The sequence below is a fragment of the Lampris incognitus genome, chromosome 13 (genome assembly GCF_029633865.1).
Source record: "Lampris incognitus isolate fLamInc1 chromosome 13, fLamInc1.hap2, whole genome shotgun sequence".
In the NCBI taxonomy this organism is placed as follows: Eukaryota; Metazoa; Chordata; class Actinopteri; order Lampriformes; family Lampridae; genus Lampris; species Lampris incognitus.
In genome coordinates this window covers 32,370,144-32,391,019 of record NC_079223.1, presented here as the reverse complement: position 1 = coordinate 32,391,019, position 20,876 = coordinate 32,370,144, and the positions used below count along the sequence as shown (strand labels likewise).

Here is a 20,876-nt window from a genome sequence, read left to right as displayed (position 1 = left end):
TGGCAACAGATCGCGTAAACAGCCGGCAGGTTCAACCTGAAGGGACTTTAAAGAGGTAAAGATTTGTTATTCGAGACTTTACAGCGAGGTGAGGATTTGTTTTTCGATTTTTGTCTCTCACCAGTCTCGACTCGTTCTCCCCGTTTCTCTGTCCGCAGCCCTCTCCCTCTTTTTTCTACGTCTTTGTTTTTGTATCGTGTTTAATCGCCGCAGTGTTTGAATACGAGGGAACAGGGCTGCATTATTATTCAGATTCTACTGCCGGAGAGGATGTTAGCGGTCAAACCACCTGTGCGTGTGTGTGTGTGTGTGTGTGTGTGTGTGTGTGTGTGTGTGTGTGTGTGTGTGTGTGTGTGTGTGTGTGTGTGTGTGTGTGTATACACACATGTTTAGTGTGTGTGTGGTTTAAGCAGTAGCCGATGTTGGCTCTACTCCACTCTTGTTATGTTGTTATAGGAATCCAGTCAATATATCTTCTGTTCTATTCTTGTCTAATTATCTCAGAGCAGATGCCAACCAAACTGCGTTTTAGTTTCCTGGTTTTCCTGCTACTCGCATACATAACAAACACTGGGTTGTCTTTTTTTCTGACTATTTTTGACTAGGAAATATAACCCTTGCCAACTCTTAAGAAATTTGCATTACATTACACCGACTCCGTGATGTCATTTTTTTCAAAATTCAAGTGTATAGTGAGTTTGATTGGACAACTGTCTGACGTTTGGCCTTACCACCTTTTCCCTTTGCGAATGAAACATAGGTAGTGCAGTGCGTCTGAAAGGCTTTTTAGGATGGGAAACACTCTTCTAGTTTGCTTGGAGTTAAAAAAAAAAAGTACCTACAAAGCCTTCAGTAGAATTCCAGTCTTATTCTTTTAAAGGCCCACCACTAGTTATTTAGCAAGACCTTTTTTGAAAACCTCAAACAAATGACTGCTGGATTAGCCATTTAAAGGTATATATTTAAGCTTTATATCTTTGTGGATGGTTGTAGTACTATCTCTCAATTTGCTGAAAGATTTTGAAAAAAGTCAAAAAGTGTTATAGCTGATCCTACTGTCATTTCGTTAATAAGTATGCTGGCAAGCATGAAATCCAAGCTCTTATTAGTATCATCACTACAAATAGTGTTTTCCATTCTCTTACTGAATTTTGAGGAAGTTCTCAGAGTTGCCACCTTGCCTAAGACACCACCTTAGTTTTCACCTTAGTTTCTGTCGAGTTTTAATGTGGTTTTATCTAAACTCTCAAACTAATTCAGTTAGCCTTGTTTTTCCTCTTTCAGCACACCTGTATTTTTTTGATTGATTGATTTTTGTCTTGTATCTTAAGGTCAGCTAGGTTATGAGTAGCCCCATGGCTAGCTCAGCCCTCTCCAGTTCTAAGGACCGACCCCCATCTAGGACCAGCTTCATCCCAGAGCTACAAGGAATGATGTAAGATACATAAATGCAAACACACACACACACACACACAGACACACACACACACAGACACACACACACACACACACACACACTTCCCCTTCAGAGAGAGAGAAGAGGAGAGAAACACTCACCCCTATAAAGGATTGAGCTGGTGCTAGCAAATAGACTGTTTGAAGCCATGGCAAACCTGTTGGATCAATACAAAGCAGAGTCATAGTGAACACTATGGAAATAGTGTTGTCTATGGTTTGGGCCTCTAAAGATCCAAAATTCTTAATGGTGAAACGTTATCGTATACAGTCATCGCATAATGATGATAACAACTTTTTAAAAAAAGGTAAAATAACTATTAAAGCTTTTGCAGGTAACTTTCTTTTAACACCATTTTGTAATATTGATGAAATTCCCATTATACCCAACAAGTAAATAAATGTACTGTGAAAATAATCCAGTCTCTCTAGCTGCTCCAGGAGCTTTATTCTGATTAGCAAAAAAAAACCATCCGTTCCGAATAAAACAACCAATCAGTGCTAAGGAGCGTCTCTAACTTTGTCAGTCATGTTGTGTGGACATGCAGGGCAGTCGACAGCCCCCCCCCCCCATCCCTCCCCTTCCCAGCCAGGCACTGCTGGTGGGAAAGAGTGCTTTTTGTTCTTTTTTAATGCATAGATTAACAACTGTGATACTTTTTATTCTCCACAGCATATGGATAGAGGTCATCAAACGCTGTGCTGGTGCTTTGGATATAGTGATATTTATAAGTACTTCACGTAAAATAGTGCCTCACAACAATGTTGGTGTAACTCGAGATTCGCTGAGAAGAAAATATTTTTACATGTATAGATTATCAACTGCAATACGAACTTTGCCTGTTAAAACAGGCAAACTCAGGGGCATCCAGGTAGCATAGTGGTCTATTTCGTTGTCTACCAACACAGGGATTGCTGGTTCGAATCCCCGTGTTACCTCCGGTTTGGTCGGGTGTCCCTACAAACACAATTGGCCATGTCTGTGGGTGGGAAGCCGGATATGGGTATATGTCCTGGTCACTGCACTAGTGCCTCCTGTGGTCAGTCAGGGTGCCTGTTCAGGAGGGAGGAGGAACTGGGGGAATAGCGTGATGCTATGTCCCGCTGGCGAAACTCCTCACTGTCAGGTGAAAAGAAGCGGCTGGTGACTCCACATGTATCGTAGTAGGCATGTGGTAGTCTGCAGCCCTCCCCAGATTGTCAGAGAGGGTGGAGCAGCAACTGGGACGGCTCAGAAGAGTGGGGTGATTGGCCAAGTACAACTGGGGAGAAAAAGGGGGAAAATTCCAAAAAAACAACAACAAAAAAACAGGCAAACTGGAGGGGCGGGTATGGAGGGAAGAAGTGTCGAAGGGGTGGATTTTTTTGTGGGGTGTTGGGTCAAAATTGATCACCTCTACAAAGTTACCTACAGCAGCTATAAAGCCCACATTTCAGATTAGAAAGCAGTCACCAGCTGATTTGAGTCAAACAGATGAAAAAATAAAGGACTTTGGACAGAACAGTTTTAGGGCTCACACTTTACTTTTGAACATAGCTATATTGTTGAAATTAAGTTATATAAAAAATACACTTCTCGTTGCCAATTCAAAAAGCATGAACCTGTGTTGTACATGGCTGTCAGTGAGTTATGATAAACTTATATAGCACACATGGACTCAGATTATCTTAAGGCCGACTGCTACATTTTGTTGCCAACTAAAAGATAATTAAGTGACTTTTACCAAAGATATAAACTAGTTTGGCATCTTAAAGTCCTAAAAATTTCATTAAATTAGTTGAAACAGTAGTTTGCAAAAATCAGTTTGAATTGCAAAAAATAATTTCAGAAACGTGAATCCCTTTTTAGATACTGTCAAAACAGTAGGACCCCACTATCCTAAAAACATTGGTTATGAATAAAGTGTTGCATATTTTATGTATCACAAAGGAAAATCCACCAATTGGATGAGTGATAGAATCTATTTTCTTATCACATATCCTGCATTTGACCTGTATGATGTGTTGTGGATTAGAAATTCTTGCGGCTGTCTAAATGAGGAAATGCCACAGGTGTGTGTGTGTGTTTCAGGGTACTCACCGTGTGGCGTTTGTATGCGGTTTCTGAAGTAGAGCAGAGAGGTGGTGTTTGTGGTCACACAGGTCGAAACCAAACTAGACCCCAAAACCTACATCTGTCTAAACCTTTAATCAGTATCTGCCCTCAAACTTAAAGTCCACCTGCCCACAACCCCAGTCCAAATCTACTTCACTCTCTCTGTGACTGACACCTCTCAGCCAGCCAATCACAAAGCAGAGGAAAGATGGGTGGGAGTGGAGAGAGGCCTGGAAAGACTTCTGTGATGATGTGTCTGTGTGCACGCATGTGCTGGTGGATGGCAGAAGAAAAGATAGAAAGAAAAGGAGAGAATCAGCATGTGGGTTTAGGTTAGTCCGGCCCCATGGAAGTGGTCTACCGGTATGCAAATTGTGTGCTGAATATGTGTGTGGTTGTATGAGAGAAAGATGAATGAGAGTGAGATGTACATGGTGTGTGTACCTGTGTGTATGTGTATCTGATGGAGAGATGAATGAGACAGACAGACAGACAAAGACATCCAAAATCTGTGTTTCATATACATATGCTTGAAAATTATGCATTTGCATTTAGTACTCACTTTATTATGCAGTGAATGCCACAGTGAACGCCACAGGCAGCTGAACAACAGCACAGTGTTATGCATTTCTCCATGTATTTTAATGCTTATTATTATTTTATCATTTTACATTTTTAATTCTTTATATATTTTCTTTCATTACCTTATTTTAATTGTTTTTATCATAATCTAATTCTCTACATTTTAATTATGTGCTTGTGATTTTATCTTGACCGTGTTTTACCTTGTTCTATGGAGTGGATCTGACATTATGTCCTATATTTTTATTGTATTTTACTGTTTTATCTTAACAATGTGCATTATTTTATCCTGTTGTGTAAGGCACCTTGTAATGTTGTTTAGAAAGGTGCGATATGAATAAAGTTTATTATTTATAATTATTAAAGAATTGCTTTTTAAAAGAACTCTCCTTTGTATCTTGGAGTTAGAAGTTACCGCCCAGTCAAAATTTCATTTCTGAAGAAAATAGTGAAGGCAGCATTTTCATACCATAGGCCTAACTATCTGTTTTAAAATGGAAGAATAGAACAACTTCTACAAGTTGGCAACCAGTACACATCATCAGACTGGTATCCTGTCAGCAGGGTCTCTGACTGGATTCTGTATTTCAGTACACCTCTCTGAGGCTTTAGCTGTGACTCCCTTTATATTGAAAATGCTAAATTCATCTCTAATGATTAATTGCATGCATTAGGTTTGCTCTGGGAGACGCTTGCAGGCCTTTGCATGAGACGGCTGCTCTGGTGGAGGACATCGTGCACACACAGCTCATAACGATGGTAACACACACACGCATGCATGCACGCACACACACACACACACAACTTCATTAAATGAAACCCTCAACAGTAGGGTTTGTGCTCAACAAATAAGGAGCCAAATAATCCACTGAGTCAAGTAATTTTATAATTAGACAGTACAAGCCTGTTTCATGCTATGTGCAATCATCAGCTGTCAATAGAGCTAAATGGCAGAGAACATAACGTATATTATATACACTACCGTTCAAAAGTTTGGGATCACCCAAACAATTTCGTGTTTTCCATGAAAAGTCACACTTATTCACCACCATATGTTGTGAAATGAATAGAAAATAGAGTCAAGACATTGACAAGGTTAGAAATAATGATTTGTATTTGAAATAAGATTTTTTTTACATCAAACTTTGCTTTCGTCAAAGAATCCTCCATTTGCAGCAATTACAGCATTGCAGACCTTTGGCATTCTAGCTGTTAATTTGTTGAGGTAATCTGGAGAAATTGCACCCCACGCTTCCAGAAGCAGCTCCCACAAGTTGGATTGGTTGGATGGGCACTTCTTTGAGCAGATTGAGTTTCTGGAGCATCACATTTGTGGGGTCAATTAAACGCTCAAAATGGCCAGAAAAAGAGAACTTTCATCTGAAACTCGACAGTCTATTCTTGTTCTTAGAAATGAAGGCTATTCCATGCGAGAAATTGCTAAGAAATTGAAGATTTCCTACACCGGTGTGTACTACTCCCTTCAGAGGACAGCACAAACAGGCTCTAACCAGAGTAGAAAAAGAAGTGGGAGGCCGCGTTGCACAACTGAGCAAGAAGATAAGTACATTAGAGTCTCTAGTTTGAGAAACAGACGCCTCACAGGTCCCCAACTGGCATCTTCATTAAATAGTACCTGTTAGAGCCTGTTTGTGCTGTCCTCTGAAGGGAGTAGTACACACCGGTGTAGGAAATCTTCAATTTCTTAGCAATTTCTCGCATGGAATAGCCTTCATTTCTAAGAACAAGAATAGACTGTCGAGTTTCAGATGAAAGTTCTCTTTTTCTGGCCATTTTGAGCGTTTAATTGACCCCACAAATGTGATGCTCCAGAAACTCAATCTGCTCAAAGAAGTGCCCATCCAACCAATCCAACTTGTGGGAGCTGCTTCTGGAAGCGTGGGGTGCAATTTCTCCAGATTACCTCAACAAATTAACAGCTAGAATGCCAAAGGTCTGCAATGCTGTAATTGCTGCAAATGGAGGATTCTTTGACGAAAGCAAAGTTTGATGTAAAAAAAATCTTATTTCAAATACAAATCATTATTTCTAACCTTGTCAATGTCTTGACTCTATTTTCTATTCATTTCACAACATATGGTGGTGAATAAGTGTGACTTTTCATGGAAAACACAAAATTGTTTGGGTGATCCCAAACTTTTGAACGGTAGTGTATATATATACTATATATATATATAAAACTTGATGATTGCACATAGCATGAAATGGGCTTGTACTGTCTAATTATAAAATCACTTGAATCACTGGATTATTTAAATAATATAAAAATGAACACGCATTGTGGGGATCACATTAGTGGGAAAACAATAGGTGTGTTTTACAATTAGGTTCAAGTAGTGCGACTCTAGTCCAGGACATGATGGGTCTTGGCAAGACTTGTTGCTGGATACTAAAATGGCACCATGCACTACCCCAGGTTGGATTAAAAAGGGCTTTCCAAGCCCATGATCATGTAAGGCCTCCCCGGGCTCAAAAGCCAAACCAACTTGTGGGTCAATTACACTGATCTTTTAGGAAATTCAGTCTGACCCTCACTGAGAGTAATTCCAAAATGGAGGAATGTCTAAAAAGTGGAAGTTCAGTTATAACTTTACCTTCTGGTAATCACTAACAACAATATCAGCAAAGTCAGGCAAAGAAGAATTAAATCTTACAGTGTGGTGTGATTTCAATGACAAAAGGTGACAGACTTGCTGAGTTCTCACTGTGTTTGCATTATGTGACACATTCAATGATATGGCTCCCTTGATAAAACATACCTCAACTGTTCACCACTGCTGCCATTCTTGTTTACAATCTGCAGTGTGTCTCAACTACAATACTGGTCTCCAAAGCTTTGTGGATGGGTCCGCCTATTTGAAACTGCGCTTAGTGAGCGGGAGGCCAGGCTCCATCTCACAAAAGACCAACATGATTACCTTATGAAATTGGTGCAACTCGCAAGGCAAGGGCTACCTAAGGAAGAGTAAAATAAGATTACCACATCCCCAAGCAAGGGCAAAATGGGACTTTTTGAAGGTTAGGGCAGATGGGGCTAACTGAAGCTGATATTAACTTTAAAGGGTAGTACCAAAGAAATGGTGTTTTTTTTTTGTTGGTATAATTCTGGTCCAGGATCTGTGCTTTCTCCATATCTCTACGTTTAAGGCGATACATATAACTTTTCTACACCATATAGTCTGTTTAATATGATATGATGCTAATTGCGAGGATGTGATTGGTTTGTTAGCTGCAACAGGCTTGTGAGGGGGCGGTTCTTCGGGGATCAAGAGTAATTTCAACAGAGGACATCCTCTTCCTGATGAGGAGGGACAAGGTACCTAAAATTTGTGTTATGCACGCACACGCGCACACACACACACACACACACACACACACACACACACACACACGTTTCAGGCCATCTTGAGGAAAAAGTTCCTTGTTTGAGATGCTCTCTGTAATTCTGCCAGAATCCTGACCTCTCGATCAATGTGAAAAATGTCAAAAGGCAAACAAATTCAAATTGATTAAGCATTATTGATTTATTCTATAATCGAAATGGATTGGTGTGAGGTGATTAGATTCACAGAGTAGCTGATAATGGTCGATCTCCTTGAAGTCCTGTTGAGGTTTTCACTCTCACACTATAAACCTTTTTCTTCCACAGAGAAACACATTTTTTCTACATCAAAAAAAATCAAAATCTGAATTCATATTAAGGCTAATTAAGAGGCATCAGATGAGTCTGAGGTAATGTGTTTATGATCATAATAATGATTTGGTTTTACATAGCGTAAGTGTGTGTGTAGGGCAGCACGGTTGTGCAGTGGTTTGCGCGGTCGCCTCACAGCAAGAAGGTCCTGGATTCTCTGTACCCAGGACTACAGGAGACCCAGTTAATGGATGCTGAACATGCCAAATTGACACATGAATGGCAGGGGCAGATCATTTATTCATCCTTTACATCCCAATCTAGGGGAGTTGCCACATTGATAGGTAAAAATGTCCCTTGACATGTGGATGTTGAGAAAGACAAACAGGGCAGATATTTGATACTTAAAGGCTCCATAGCAGGTGAACCTATTACACTAGTTAATATTTATGGTGGGTGGCACGGTGGTTAGCGCGGTCGCCTCACACCAAGAAGGTCCTGGGTTCGAGCCTCGGGGTAGTCCAACCTTGGTAGGTTGTCCCAGGTCGTCTTGTGTGGAGTTTGCATGTTCTCCCCATGTCTGCGTGGGTTTGCTCCGGGTGGTCCAGTTTCCTCCCATAGTCCAAAGACATGTAAGTCAGGTGAATTGGTGGTACTAAATTGCCCCTAGGAATGAATGGGTATGTGTGTGTGTTGTCCCTGTGATGGCCTGGCGGCCTGTCCATGGTGTCTCGCCACCTGCCACCCAATGACTGCTGGAATAGGCTCCAGCATCCCCGTGACCCTGAGAGCAGGATAAGTGGTTAAGATGATGGATGGATGGATATTTGTGGCCCAAATTATGATTGCCCTCAATTCTTCCAAAGTTTGTTTTTCACACTAACATGTCCTTCTAATAAGCTTATTATAGGTGGAGATATGAATCTAGTTTTGGATCCATCCAAAGATCAGTCATCTTCTAACCCCAAAATTCTAACCCAAGCAGCTAAGGTGCTCAAAAAAGAAAGGGTAGACTTCAAACTTGTAGCTGTCTGGAGGAAAAGTCATAAATTACTACGTGAGTACTCTTCTACTCACGTGCTCATAAAAGTTATTCCAGAATTGAAATATTTCTTGCTCATACTGGAAAAATCCATCTTATATCCTCATGTGAATATCTATCTATGACTCATTCAGACCATGCTCCTCTCATGCTCATGATAGCTCAGAAGAACATTGCTAGTAGTAATAGACTATGGCGATTCCCCATAAACCTGCTCAATGACATAGATTGTTAAACTTATCAGAAATAACATTGACAGTTTTCTTAGCATTAATAAAGGGACTACCTCACCAGCCATTGTATGGGAATCCTTAAAGGCTTATTTGAGAGGTGAGACTATAAGTTATGCATCATGGAAAAAAAAGCAGTATCTGTTGAAAAACAAAATACTTGAATCAGAGATTAGGAAACTTGAAAGGGAACATTTTCAAACACAAAATGAGATGACTTTTGACTTTCTAAACAACAAAAGGGTTGAATATGACCTGTTAACCACTCGGGTAATTGACTTGGGTAGGGCTGAAGACTACCACATGCCACCTCCGATATATGTGGAGTCACCAGCTACTTCTTTTCACCTGACAGTGAGGAGTTTCCCCAGAGGGACGTAGTGTGTGGGAGGACCACACTGCCCCCCCCCCCACAGTTCCCCCAAAGTTCCCCCACCCCCCGAACAGGCACCCTGACCGACCAGAGGAGGCGCCAGTGTAGCGACCAGGACACATACCCACACCTGGCTTCCCACCCACACCAATTGTGTCTGTAGAGATGCCCGACCAAGCCGGAGGTAACATGGGGATTCGAACCGCCGAGCCCCGTGTTGGTAGGCAACGGAATAGACCGCCACGCCACCTGGATGCCCCATCTGAGCCAAATCTTTTGTGATGCAGGATGTCGCGCAACAACAAAAAGCATCCTGTGCTTTTTGAATGCAGAAATGTGGGAGGACATGAGTCATTACTTTTGCTTCTATCAGTACCATGTAAGCCATGGTGACATAACACAGGTATCCCTGTTCAATCCCTGTGTTGCCTCTGGCTTGGTCGGGCGTCTCTACAGACACAGTTGGCCATGTCTGCGGGTGGGAAGCTGGATGTGGGTATGTGTCCTGGTCGCTGCACTATCGCCTCCTCTGGTCGACTGGGGAACCTGTTCGAGGGGAGGGGGAACTGGGGGGAATAGCGTGATCCTCCCACATGCTACGTCCCCCTGGCAAAACTCCTCACTGTCAGGTGAAAAGAAGTGGCTGGTGACTCCACATGTATCGGAGGAGGCATGTGGTAGTCTGCAGCCCTCCCCAGATCAGCAGAGGGTTGGAGCAGCAACTGGGACGGCTCGGGAGAGTGGGGTAATTGGCCGGGAATAATTGGGTAGAAAAAGGGGGAAAAAAAGTCATTTTATAGATAAGCAAAAAAAAAAAAAAAAAAACCCTACACTAAGCACCTTTAAAGCCCTGAACAGACTTCCATAATCATAGCAGACTGAAAAGACAGGCCATCACACACTTGACTGAAATTGGCAGATTTCTGGTCTTTCTAATCTTAGAGACGCACACACGAGCGTGTTAAGACAGGTCAATATTTGCATCCTAAAAATCAAAAATATTTGATATAATGGTGATTGGTCAAAGGTTTGATCAGGAGGTGGGCAATGTGAATTCTGAAACCTCATACACTACAAGAAAACCCATGCTGACCGTCTGTGGTGGCCTGCCCTATTTTGCACAGTCCGGTGCAGACTCTCTACCATCTTGAACATCAGTCATCACGGCCAGATCGGGGTTATCGTCGACCTTTAAATCATCTGGTTTGTTCGCAGCTTAAAGGAACTCTTTCTCAGTGATGATTATACCATCATAAATTAAATCTCTAACCTGCAAATATTACCAACCCTGTAGTTTTCTCGCTTTGAAATGAGCAGCAGCTGTGTTTTGAAGTTCTTCTCCTGTCTTTCTATTACAGTCTCAAGTCCCCTGTTTCTCATCCATCTGACTTTCTGTCTCCGTGTCTCTCAACCAGGGGAAGATGTCTAGGTTGTTAAAATACCTCCAGTTCAGAGATTATAAATCAAAACTCCTTAAAACCATCGAGGATGATGACTCCCAACAAGACATGGGTATACACACACACACACACACACACACACACACACACACACACACACACACACACACACACACACACACACACACACACACAGGTGTTTGGAACCTGAGAGCATGTTAATTTTTGCCAAATTGTGATGGAAGTATTAATAATAATAATTTATACCAAATCCATAGGTATGAAGTGTAGTAACTTTGGTATTTTCCTTGATGAACACTGTGATAGAGAACCAGATAAAGTAAGAGAGAGCAATTTGAAATGAATGTTTAGAGTTTGTGACTTCTGACCAATGCTAATTCATTTTTCAAATTCAATATGGTGCCAATAATAATTTATACCAAATCCATAGGTATGAAGTGTAGTAACTTTGGTATTTTCCTTGATGAACACTGTGATAGAGAACCAGATAAAGTAAGAGAAAGCAATTTGAAATGAATGTTTAGAGTTTGTGACTTCTGACCAATGCTGATTCATTTTTCAAATGCAATATGGTGCCAATAATAATTTATACCAAATCCATAGGTATGAAGTGTAGTAACTTTGGTATTTTCCTTGATGAACACTGTGATAGAGAACCAGATAAAGTAAGAGAAAGCAATTTGAAATGAATGTTTAGAGTTTGTGACTTCTGACCAATGCTAATTCATTTTTCAAATGCAATATGGTGCCCTCTATTGAAGACAGTTGGAAGTTTTTTTTTCCCACTTTGGCAATGTTTAACAGCACTGGAGTAAAAGTTACTTTTATTATATTTTGAATTACAGGATAAAGAGTTCTAAAAACTCTTCCCATAAACACGTCAAACACCGCAAGAGCAAAAGTTAATATACCTAAAACATGCATGGTGGATCATTTTCCAATTGATAAGCTCTACCAGCACCACCAGCAAATGTCATTTGTTTGCTGCAGACAGGTGGGGTGGTGCAGCTGGGAGTAGCCAGAGAAGGCAGCGATTGGCTCAGGACTTCCTGATGTGGATGGATCAGACAGGAGAGCTCCTGTCATTGGCTGACAGACAGGAAACGGACCCTATCAAACAGGAACGGCTAGAGGTAAAGTTTTAAACAAGTAATTCTTGACCACACAGTATCAGTCCAATGCACGAATCCAGAGATGGTCAAGTAGCCATGTGTTTGAAAGTCTGATCCCATTTACACGTGGCGTTAAAACCGGCAATTCAAATTGCACTTATGCACATGAAAATCCAGGTATAAGTGTACTCAAGATACTTTGCAAATGTACTGTACTCTGTTAAAGCACCTCAGTAGGTATTTTAAGATGCATTGTTGCTTCTAGTTCACTAGGTGTAACTAATGGAACACAACACAGACGGATACGTCTCTCTGTTCCTCCCAAAATATTGGGCCTCATGCAGAGCATTCTCCAAACTTTGTCTTACATACTATATGCTACATTTGTTCATGCTACACGGAGAAATGAACTTGGGATTCATGAAACGTTCTCAGCCACCCAAATTTGTTCTCACACATGTGCCTTGAATTTTGAATGCCACTTGAACGCACATGTCCGTGAATGTTACACCTCAAAAAAACGATGTAAGGAAAGATACAAGACATAGAATCAAATACTGACACCCTTTCAAAATATGTAAAAACCTGAAAAGGTGACTGGACTACCCACTGTATGGAATCAAGATACAAAGGTGGGGGGCATCCGGGTAGCGTAGAGGTCTATTCCGTTGCCTACCAACACAGGGATCAACGGTTCCAATCCCTGTGTTGCCTCCGGCTGGTTAGGTTTCCCTACAGACACAATTGGCCGTGTCTGTAGGTGGGAAGCCAGATGTGGGTGTGTGTCCTGGTCGCTGCACTAGCGAACCCCTCTGGTCGGTTGGGGCTCCTGTTTGGGGGGGAGGGGGAACTGGGGGGAATAGCGTGATCCTCCCACGTGCTACGTCCCCCTGGTGAAACTCCTCACTGTTGGGTGAAAAGAAGTGGCTGGCGACTCCACATGTGTCGCAGGAGGCATGGGGTAGTCTGCAGCCCTCCCCAAATCAGCAGAGGGGGTGGAGCAGCGACTGGGACAGCTTGGAAGAGCAGGGTAATTGGCTGGATACAATTGGGGAGAAACAGGGGGGGTGGGGGTGGATTCCAAAAAAAAAAGAAAAAAAGAAAAAACATTATTTTATGGGTTATTTTGACAATAACTACAAGAGTATATTTTCTCATTTGTTTTTAAAAGTTTTTATACTAATCTTGATCTGTCTATACTTCCTTCTTTTCTGATTGCCCTCCTTCCTCCTTTCTGTCCCTCAGCGTTTAGAGCGTCTGTCTAAGACTATGGACCAGGCTCAGTATTCAGAATTCTGCGAGAGTCGACAACTGAGCTTTGGTGAGATTGCTTGAAAAGCCTAATGCTGCACGTCGCCTCTTGAATGGTGAATAAGGAATATAATGGGGGGGGGGGGGATATAGAACCAGGGGTTACTGTACATGGCCTAGAAAGCTGTACATTATTTAACAAACACAACCTGTCATTGTGCTTCTTGATTACTAAAGTGTTGGTGAAGTTATTCTTCATTTGATCTGGGAATCACTTGACACCCTCCACACAAAAAACACGGAGGATCCGAGGGCCCGTGCTGCCAATACCTGTCTGATGCTTGCACTGAGAATAAACTTACATGCAGCACACATACTGCGTACTTCATTGTTTTATAACTTGTCCGCCTTTATGCCTGCGTCCGTCTGTCTGTCTGTGTCTATTTGTGCATGCGTCCGTCTGTCTGACTTTCCGTTTACAAAGCTAAAAAAGCATCTAAATTCCGTGACTGGCTGGACTGCAGCAGTTTGGAGCTAAAACCGAACAGCATTGCCATGGAGACCTTGTCATACCTCGCCTATGAGACTGTAGCCCAGGTAACATTTCCATTTATGACGCTGTGGGCTCAAATCTTGGTGATGGCATTAGCGTTTTCATTGTTGATTGGTTTGTGATGATTTTGTGATTTGTTATTTTCCTGCCGCTGCTTGGGCCAGGCTTAATCATTTGAAGCTGAACTAAAGCCGTGGCTAGTTTGTGAGGCAGGGAATTCCATCAAAAAGGTTATTCATACAGGGTGTCCGCATAGCGTAGTGGTCTATTCCGTTGCCTACCAACACGGGGCTCGCCAGTTCAAATCCCTGTGTTACCTCCAGCTTGGTCGGGCTTCTCTACAGACACAATTGGGCGTGTCTGCGGATGGGAAGCCAGATGTGAGTGTGTGTCCTGGTCACTGCACTATCGCCTCCTCTAGTCAGTCGGGGTGCCTGTTTGGGTTGGGTTGGGTTGGGTTGGGTTGGGTTGGGTGGGGGGGGGGAATAGCGTGATCCTCCCACGCACTATGTCCCCCTGGCGAAATTACTCACTGTCAGGTGAAAAGAAGTGGCTGATGACTCCACATGTATCGGAGGAAGCACGTGGTAGTCTGCAGTCCTCCCCGGATCATCAGAGGGGGTGGGGCAGCAACCAGGACAGCTCAGAAGAGTAGGGTAATTGGCCGGATACAATTGGGGAGAAAAAAAGGGGGGTATTCATCATTGATAGAACACTGATTACATCTGCACTGGACCCAGTCAATGAACAATTTTAACAATGGTTGCTGTGTATAATCATATTGGTGGGTAATTTTTTTTTTTTTTTTGCTCCCTCCCTCCCTGTCTGCCCCCCCCCCCCCCCCCCCCCGTCTCCAGATTGTGGATTTGTCTCTCTTGGTGAAACAGGAAATGACATCAAACAGCGATCCTATCAGTCATGTGGTCTCTGCCAGTTACATCCATTACAGCACACACACTGAGGTAGACACACAAAACACACATACACACAAGGAATTCAGGTCTATGTGATTTTTTTTTCATGACTCAGTCATTGACTCTGTTTATGGATGATTCAAGGCCTGTGTTATTCAGATTTCATGTGTACATGGATGTTTTTCTCACTAGAATGTTTCCCTGTCAGGTGAAGAAGGACCCAGACTCCCCTGAGGCCACTCCCCCCTCCACACCGAGCTCCTCCCACTCTTCAAAGCCCCTCCTCCAAGGCAATGGCAGTTTAGACGGACGAGCCAGACAGAGAAAACGGAAAAAGGTAATTAAGCGCGACTGTAAACTTATCATTAGCTGCTTTTCATGTGCGTAACACAATATGATATATTTGTAATGGAATTTAATATAAAAAAAATTTTTTTTAAACAGTCAACAACAACCCAAACTAAGAGAGTAAAATTGCCCCCAAAGTAATTTAGAGAAATTTCTGTGGGTGGCTGTTATGTTGCCTAAACCTTAAAAATTCATACTATACAGTGACAACTAAACCATATACTAGATGAGTTGCTTAAAACAGAACAAATTATCTGATTAGACTATACAGCATGTACTGATGGTTTTAGATGAGTAAAACTCCTAGTTGAAAAAGGTTGGCTCTGTACATTATCCTGTATGTTACAATTATGTAAGGTAGAAAATGGAATAAATTTAAGCTGATTGTCATTGTGAGACAGAATGCCCTTTGGTCCACATTGGAAATGTATGCTATGGGGGAACTTAAAGTTCTTTGTGTGACGGTGTGTGTTTCAGAGTTACCCTGCTACAGGGGAGCCTCTTAGTGGAGCCATCCAGCCCTGTCACATCAGAGAGGCCATTAGAAGATACAACTACAGACACACGGTACGTAAACACAAACACACACACACACGCACACACACACACACACTCTTGCAATCATCCAGCTCAGCTACTTTCAAAATATAAAAACAAGGGGTTTGCTAGCCTGGCCAAATACACATCAACATATTATATTTACACAGCGATACATGACACATTTATACACTGATGAGCCAAACGATTATGACCACTCACAGGCGAACCAAATAATGTTGATCATCTCCAAACAAGGGCACATGCCAAGGTCTGGTTAGATTAGATGGTAAGCGAACACTTAGTTGTTGTAGTCAATCTGTTGGATGCCGGAGAAATGGGCAGGAGCAAAGACCTGAGTGACATTGATAAGGCCAGACAACTGGGTCAGAGCATCTCTGAAACGGCAAGGCTTGTGGGATGCTCGCGTTCAGCAGTGGTGAGTACCTACCGACAGTGGTCCGAGGAGGCACAAACCGGCAACAGGGTTTGGGCGCCCAAGGCACATTGATGCACAAGGGCAACGAAGACTATCCTGTCTTGCCCGAACTGACAGAAGGTCTACTGTGGCACAAGTCACAGAAAGTTTTAATGATGGTTACAAGAAGAGTGTGTCACAACACACAGTGCATTGCACCCTGCACCCAGTATGCAAACTACGGGGAGCCAGGGGGAGCTTGGCTCCCCTTAATAAGATATGAGCTCCCCTGAAAACCTGATTTGTGAAAAAAAATTTGGGGGGGTGGGGGGGGTGGTCTATAAAATATTGACAATATGCTATGCATTTCTATTTTTCTGTGTCTTCATCATCATGGATCATGTGTAAAATTAAGCATTATTGATGCATGATTCATACATGAGGATCACTAATTCACTTTTAATAAAGATACCGGCATGCATACAGTTCTTCCCATTACCATCAAAGTGTGGCGCCGCAATAAAAAAAAACGAACTTTCTGAAAAAGCAAAAACAAAAAACAAACTCTCTTAGTCCCACTCAGTCTGCATGCAGAATTGCCATTGTTCACTTCTATTTTGTAGTCAGCATACAGATAGCTATGTCAAAAAGAAAACAAGGGAACTTAGTCGCAAGTTTTGGATTTACTAAAAAATCTAAGCCAATTGAAGAGCAACCAGAGCAAGAGGCATCTTCTACAACCGATGCTGATTCTACACTTGCTGGGATTGCTGTCAGCACAAACCCGACAACACCCGGTGTGACAATGCAGGACAAGCCAACAGAAGAAGCTGGAGATGGGGGTAACAGATTGAAAGAGGAAGAGGCCGATGATGATGCTAACTCCACCTGCCCCTCTCTCTTGCCTAACTGGACCAGCCAGCAGTGGAGGGAATGGAAGACTCATAACACATGGCTATTCGTTAAGTGTGGAATCTTGGGATGCACAGTATGCAGAGACACAAAAACCCTTCTGCTTTCTGAAAAGGTAATTGACACACACTTATTGGAAGAGTGGATTAACGGGGATGTAAGCAGCCATGCACAGAACCAGTTGCACAAAAAAATCTACAAACATCGTGATAGCATAGCACAAAAGGGCCACTGAAGTCGCAGCAACCAAGCAAAAGGAGATTCTGCCAAACAAGGTACTCGAGATCAATTCCAAGTTAATGGAAGAAACAGCAACTTCATTCAGATCCATCTATATGATGGCCAAGGAAAGCCTGGCTTATAAAAAGCTCACTCCTTTGATGAAGCTTCAGGAGCTCAATGGCGCAGACGTAGGCACTGTACACAAGTCAGAGAACTTGTGTGCTGAAATTGTCAGCCATATTGCACAGCAAATGCGGAAGAAGTTTGTTTCAAATATTAAAGAGATCAATTCAAAAATCAGCATCACCATTGATGAAATCACAGTACACAGGCATGCTTATCTCATTATATACATGTATGTGAGATGTGATGGGAGGGGGAAAGGAGATGTGGACAGTGTATTTTTAGACATTGTAGAGCTGACACAGGGCACAGATGCAGAATCAATTTACAACAGCTTGAGACAGAGCTTTCACTACACGGGAAACACTTCATCAGCATCGCCACAGATGGGGCTTCAGAACGCAAGATTGCTTGAAGAAGCAGCTGCAGATCTAAATATGTAAATTTGGAGAATTGGACAGATATTCAACATCAGGTGGGTGGCGAGTAGTTTTTAATACTGTAAAAGCAGTCTGGAACAACTACCCGGCTACTTCAAAATAGCAAGCGATGACATGTCTCGCAGTGACACTGAGAGGAAGAAATTCCTGGGGCTACACAAGCACCTCACAAACTCTGGGTTTTTACTGGATCTGGCTTGCATGAAAGACATACTCCGTGAGCTGCAGGGTCTCTCACTGAAACTTCAGCAAAGAGACATGTCTCTAGGGGATGCCAGTCGCCACATTCAGCAGACTATTGATATACTGACAGCTGTGAAAGCGAGTGGAGGTAAATCCACACTGAAGGCCGAACAGCACACGTCCTTGGGCCTGTTTAAAGATGTTGAACTCCTGAGGGCAGGAGTAAGATTAACCGGAGTCAATTTTATCAATCTGTGATTGACTGTCTCACAAAGCGAATGCCAGGATCAAACTTTGTCCAGATGCTGAAACCTCTGGATAAGCACTTTTGGCCCCATTGATCCTGTATGGAGAAAATGAGGTACCCCCACCCCCCCGGTAAAAAAGTGACCCAGTCTGCTTTTCCATCGGGTTACCAGGGGCGGGGAGAAAAACAAAACAAAAACAAAGTGGACAGAGTTTGGGGTACCAGGGGCAGGTGGAGCTTTGCCGGCGCATTTCCCCAGGAATGTTGTGGCTTGGGAGGGGAGTGCTTAAGTGTGGGTGCCCGTGTTCAGCTGGTGCACAGGTCCCAAAGGGGACCCATATGGGGCTGTGTAGCGGCAGACTGATCAGAGCGCCCATGATGACCCCTGTCCACTGTCAAAAGCGCCTACAATGGGCACACAGGTGTCAGAACCTGACCTTGGAACAGTGGTGTACGTGTGCGCCATTTACCTGGGGAAGTGATGCCACCAGGATGTACTGTGGGAAGATAATTTGCCGGTGGAGTGTGATGCTCTGTCCAGTGTTCTGTTGGGAAAGCCTGGGTCCTGGCATTCATGCGGATGTCAGTTTTCCACCTACCTAAAAATTGTCGCAGATCAGGTACACCCCTTCATGGTAATGGTATTCCAATGGCAGATGCCTCTTTCAGCAGGATAATACGCCCTGCCACACTGCACACATTGTTCGGGAATGGTTTGAGGAACATGATGAAGTTCAAGGTGTTGCTTTGGCTTCCAAATTTTCCAGATTTCAATCCGATTAAGCATCTGTGGGATGTGCTGGACCGACAAGTCCGAGCCATTGTGTTTCCACCTTGGAAGTTACAGGACTTGAAGGATCTGCTATTAATATATTGTTGTCAGATATCACAGGACACCTTCAGGGGTCTTGTAGAGTCCATGCCTTGGTGGGTCAGCGCTGGTTTGGCAGCACACCCAAGACCAACAGCATATTTGGCACATGGTCATAATGTTTTGGCTCATGAGTGTACGTAAACACATTAAATAAAAAAGTTTTTATATGTGCTTACTTTGATGTGGATGGACATAAAGTTACCTGGGTTGGGGAGATCTTTGTCATACAAGCCCTAGATGGCAGCAGTAGCAGTTGAGTCTGCTTAAAATTGGTGGGGCGGGAGCATTGGAATCCCCATCTTTTACAATGTATTTTTAATGAAACATTGGTCTTTTCAATACATATATGTTATGATGTAGCAATGCTTGTGCTGCACCAGAGGATGAGTGGTCACACAGAAGACCAATTCAGACAGCAAGCAAGAATATCCATACCCCGACCAATTGTGCTAACCAGTCTCAATACAGTAGAAGACAACAGGCTACACCACCATGAATCTAATGGCCGTCTCTAGGGGCAACATCCTTCACTTAGTTACCTAAACCAGCTATTTGAGTGTTGCGTGTGAGGGGTGAAAAGAAGTTCCCGTGCCAACATACTCAACACTTCCAGCATTGATATTATAGGTGGATCAGTCTTTGGTTCTGCCCATGAGATAGGTGGCCAGTAACTGTATGATGGTGTCACCTGATGTCCTCTACAGTAACCATTCACAGGATTTTTTTTTTGTCTGAATTTGACTTCATCTTTAAATAATTGTCATACCTTGTGTACCGATAAATGACCCACTATTTTAGTGCATAGGATGTGCTGATACAATGGACAGCATGAAAATCCATCTCTTTCATTCCCTCTTATAGACTGCCTATCGTAGGAGTGGGATGGCCTTCCTTGCCTGCTGAGGATTTGGCGCCTCACATAAAACACAGACTGATGCTCTCGCCTTCACACACTTAAATATGCATACTAAGACTTACCCACACACTGCATACTCTCCCCTACAAGCTTTTACAGATGACTCAAGACACAAACAGGCTGTCATAAATCCAAACACAAGAATTCTTCAGTTCACACACAGTCATTCACCTTTTTTATACTAGATGTGATTACTGAATGGACTGTGTTAATTGTTTGTGCTTTTTTGTTTTGTTCTCTCTGTTTTTATGTTTTTAGTGGTATCAAGCGAATTTTTGGATGTGTATTTTTATCTTTTCTGTTGCACTGCTGTGGGGTGGGAGAAATGACACTTTTTTATTTATGTGCGCAGGTACATAATGGAAATGACAAACTAAAGCTTGAAATCTTAATTAGAAAAATACAATCTGCCAAGTCTTGTTAGTGTAATCTTTTCAACACATGAATGTTTCAGAAATGTCATTAATGAGCTGAGTTCATTTAACAATTAGAGATACAACAAATATCAATGTTTATCAACAGTTATCTACACACTGATTTATTGGACAGAAACTTTTTGCTCTAATTTCTAATTTACACCTTTGCATTTCCAATTGAAATACTAATAACATGTTTTTCTGTAATGAACCTGGCATAATACCAGTCTTGTTTTTTTTTTGTACCTGACTTGGTGTTGAGACAACAGGACACAATTCTGAGTAAGAACTCTTAATGTTTTGTTTACTTTTCTAGAACGTGTGGCAATAAGAGCTTTATTTGTGGAGATGGCCAAAATATGTTCAATGACATTTGTCAATAAAAACTCGTATTTAGACATTTTGCTGATGATCATTGTAATGAGTCTGTCTGTTCTAAGTAACATTTCAATTATTCAACTGATCCTAATCCAGAATGAGTCACTGTATCCATGTGTACTTCCAGCTATGTAGATCTATTTTTTTCCTTATTTAGCAAAGCGAAACAGAACGATCAT

At 42.3% G+C, this 20,876-nt stretch overlaps 1 protein-coding gene across 2 annotated transcripts; it reads left to right on the top strand.

The window, feature by feature from the left end:
• Nucleotides 1-8: 8 nt before the first annotated feature.
• On the top strand, nucleotides 9-20,839 carry supt3h (SPT3 homolog, SAGA and STAGA complex component). Of its 2 annotated transcripts, none has more exons than XM_056292061.1 (12): nucleotides 9-55; nucleotides 1,332-1,435; nucleotides 4,807-4,891; nucleotides 7,383-7,469; nucleotides 10,848-10,944; nucleotides 11,844-11,986; nucleotides 13,211-13,286; nucleotides 13,701-13,813; nucleotides 14,627-14,731; nucleotides 14,892-15,020; nucleotides 15,509-15,598; nucleotides 19,849-20,839. In XM_056292061.1, the coding sequence occupies exons 2-12, from the start codon at nucleotides 1,344-1,346 to the stop codon at nucleotides 19,888-19,890; spliced, it is 1,059 nt and encodes a 352-aa protein (XP_056148036.1). In that variant the 5' UTR covers nucleotides 9-55; nucleotides 1,332-1,343; the 3' UTR covers nucleotides 19,891-20,839. The 2 variants fall into 2 exon arrangements, with proteins under 2 accessions (XP_056148036.1, XP_056148037.1); XM_056292062.1 differs by having other exon boundaries at nucleotides 14-88.
• The last annotated feature ends 37 nt before the right edge of the window (nucleotides 20,840-20,876 follow it).